The following is a 1734-nucleotide window of genomic DNA, read 5'->3' on the forward strand; positions in this document are numbered from 1 at the left end:
CTGGGCTTACCGGGCTACCTCTGTCTGCAGGATGGCCGCGCCGACGTGGTCGCCAATGATGCCGGGGACAGAGTGACTCCCGCGGTCGTGGCTTTCTCGGAAAGCGAGGAGGTGAGGTCTCCCTGCCGAGGGGGTGGAGAGCCGGGGAGCTCTGCTTGCTGCTCACTCCCCCCGCCCTTTATTCTTCATCCAGGTTGTTGGATTAGCTGCAAAGCAAAGCAGAATAAGAAACATTTCAAACACCGTAGTGAAAGTAAAGCAGATCCTTGGGCGAAGGTAAGAGAACAGGTGAGAGGGAAAGTGAGAAGTTTTGTTTTCCCCGTTAAATCTGGTCAGTGGGAGGTAGTCTCAGTACTGATATTGAAGGCGTTTTAATCTAGTATGGTTTTAGTTGAGTTAACCTGGCGTTGACAGGAGGGTCCGACATATCTAAAAAGTCTGTGGTATTATGAACTTTTTATGCTACCTGCTGTTCCAAGGGTAGAGAGATACATAGAATCTTACGTCTGATTTTTGCCTGTGAAAATCCAGGCGTTTAGTAACAAGTTGTACCTATGCTTTTGATACATGCTTAAGTTTCTTAATGGAAACATTTTCTTACCTGGATGGTTTCCTGTGGCAGAAATCCGCTGTGGTTTCATTTGCACGAACCTCAGTATTGCTTTTATTACAGCTGTGAAACGCATTGACGTGATGCCCGTTGCAGTTCATCAGGGAGTGCAGCTGCCGTGATTTGCGTTGGCAATTGCAGCGATGCTAGAATTAAACTTGTTGGTCTAAGCCTAATGTCAGAGATGTGGCAGAACTTTTCACAGATGACCTGGCTGTGAGTTACAGCCCTTTCACAGAGAGGAGCTGACAGGGCATGTCCGTTCTGATGCCTTTCTCAGCACTTCTCAGGTGCATAACTTTACACAGGAGAGGATTAAGGGCAGTCAGGTGATTACCATCACATTATTTCAGTCAGGGCAACAAACCTGCTGCTGAAATCTTTTATAACGGTTATTGGGGATAGCAGGTTGAAACAATTAATTGTTGCTGTTTTTCCTTTTCACTGACTAGTAGGTGTTTCTCCAGTCATTGGTTTGGTGGAAGGACAGTGAAAGATCAGCAGTCAGAACCTGAAGCTGGGTTTGCTTCTCCTGTGCATGTGTATCCGTAGGGTGGAGACAGGAATTCTGGTTGAAGTTCAGCTTCGTTTGCTGTAGCCGTTACCAGGCATATCAGCAAGATGAATTTGTGCAATTCCCCCTGAGCATGTGATTTATTCTGTTACTCTGAATTTGTCTTGACAGCTCTAGTGACCCACAGGCAGAGAAATACATTGCAGAAAGCAAATGTGCAGTGAGTATGATCCGGGTTTTTTGTTGTTTAACTTCTGTCATTTTATACTCTTCTTGGCCTTGTGTGTGTTAGTGTTCTCTAGTGATCAGCTTTCGATTGCTACTATTTAGAATGTTTCTCTGGTTGTAGAGAGCTCAACCATGTTCTGAGATCTGCCTTTGTAATACAGTCCAACAGAAAAATTGTATCTATCTGCCTTTCTCGAAAGGGACGATTCTTAATGTTCTTTGGGTAACGGTGCTGTGGCGTTGCAGCATCTTGTGCTAAAAATAGTTAACCCCTGGATTCCATCTCAGTATTGAAACTGTATAATAATGTGCTTGTTACTAGAAACCTTTCTACAAAACAAGAGAAAAATTATCTTGGACAGTATGTTCCTAAAGCAGGAAT

At 44.4% G+C, this 1734-nt stretch overlaps 1 protein-coding gene across 1 annotated transcript in view; it reads left to right on the top strand.

The window, feature by feature from the left end:
- Positions 1–6: 6 nt before the first annotated feature.
- Positions 7–1734, top strand: part of HSPA14 (heat shock 70kDa protein 14) — a gene marked incomplete at its 5' end in the record, with an annotated part of 12739 nt that continues 11011 nt past the window's right edge. Inside the window, 3 exons of the mRNA XM_010142179.1 lie at positions 7–111; positions 194–276; positions 1296–1344. Of these exons, the coding sequence (XP_010140481.1) occupies positions 7–111; positions 194–276; positions 1296–1344 (237 nt within the window). The remainder of the gene's footprint in view (positions 112–193; positions 277–1295; positions 1345–1734) is intronic.

Source organism: Buceros rhinoceros, unplaced genomic scaffold (assembly GCF_000710305.1).
Source record: "Buceros rhinoceros silvestris isolate BGI_N320 unplaced genomic scaffold, ASM71030v1 scaffold41378, whole genome shotgun sequence".
Taxonomy (NCBI): Eukaryota; Metazoa; Chordata; class Aves; order Bucerotiformes; family Bucerotidae; genus Buceros; species Buceros rhinoceros.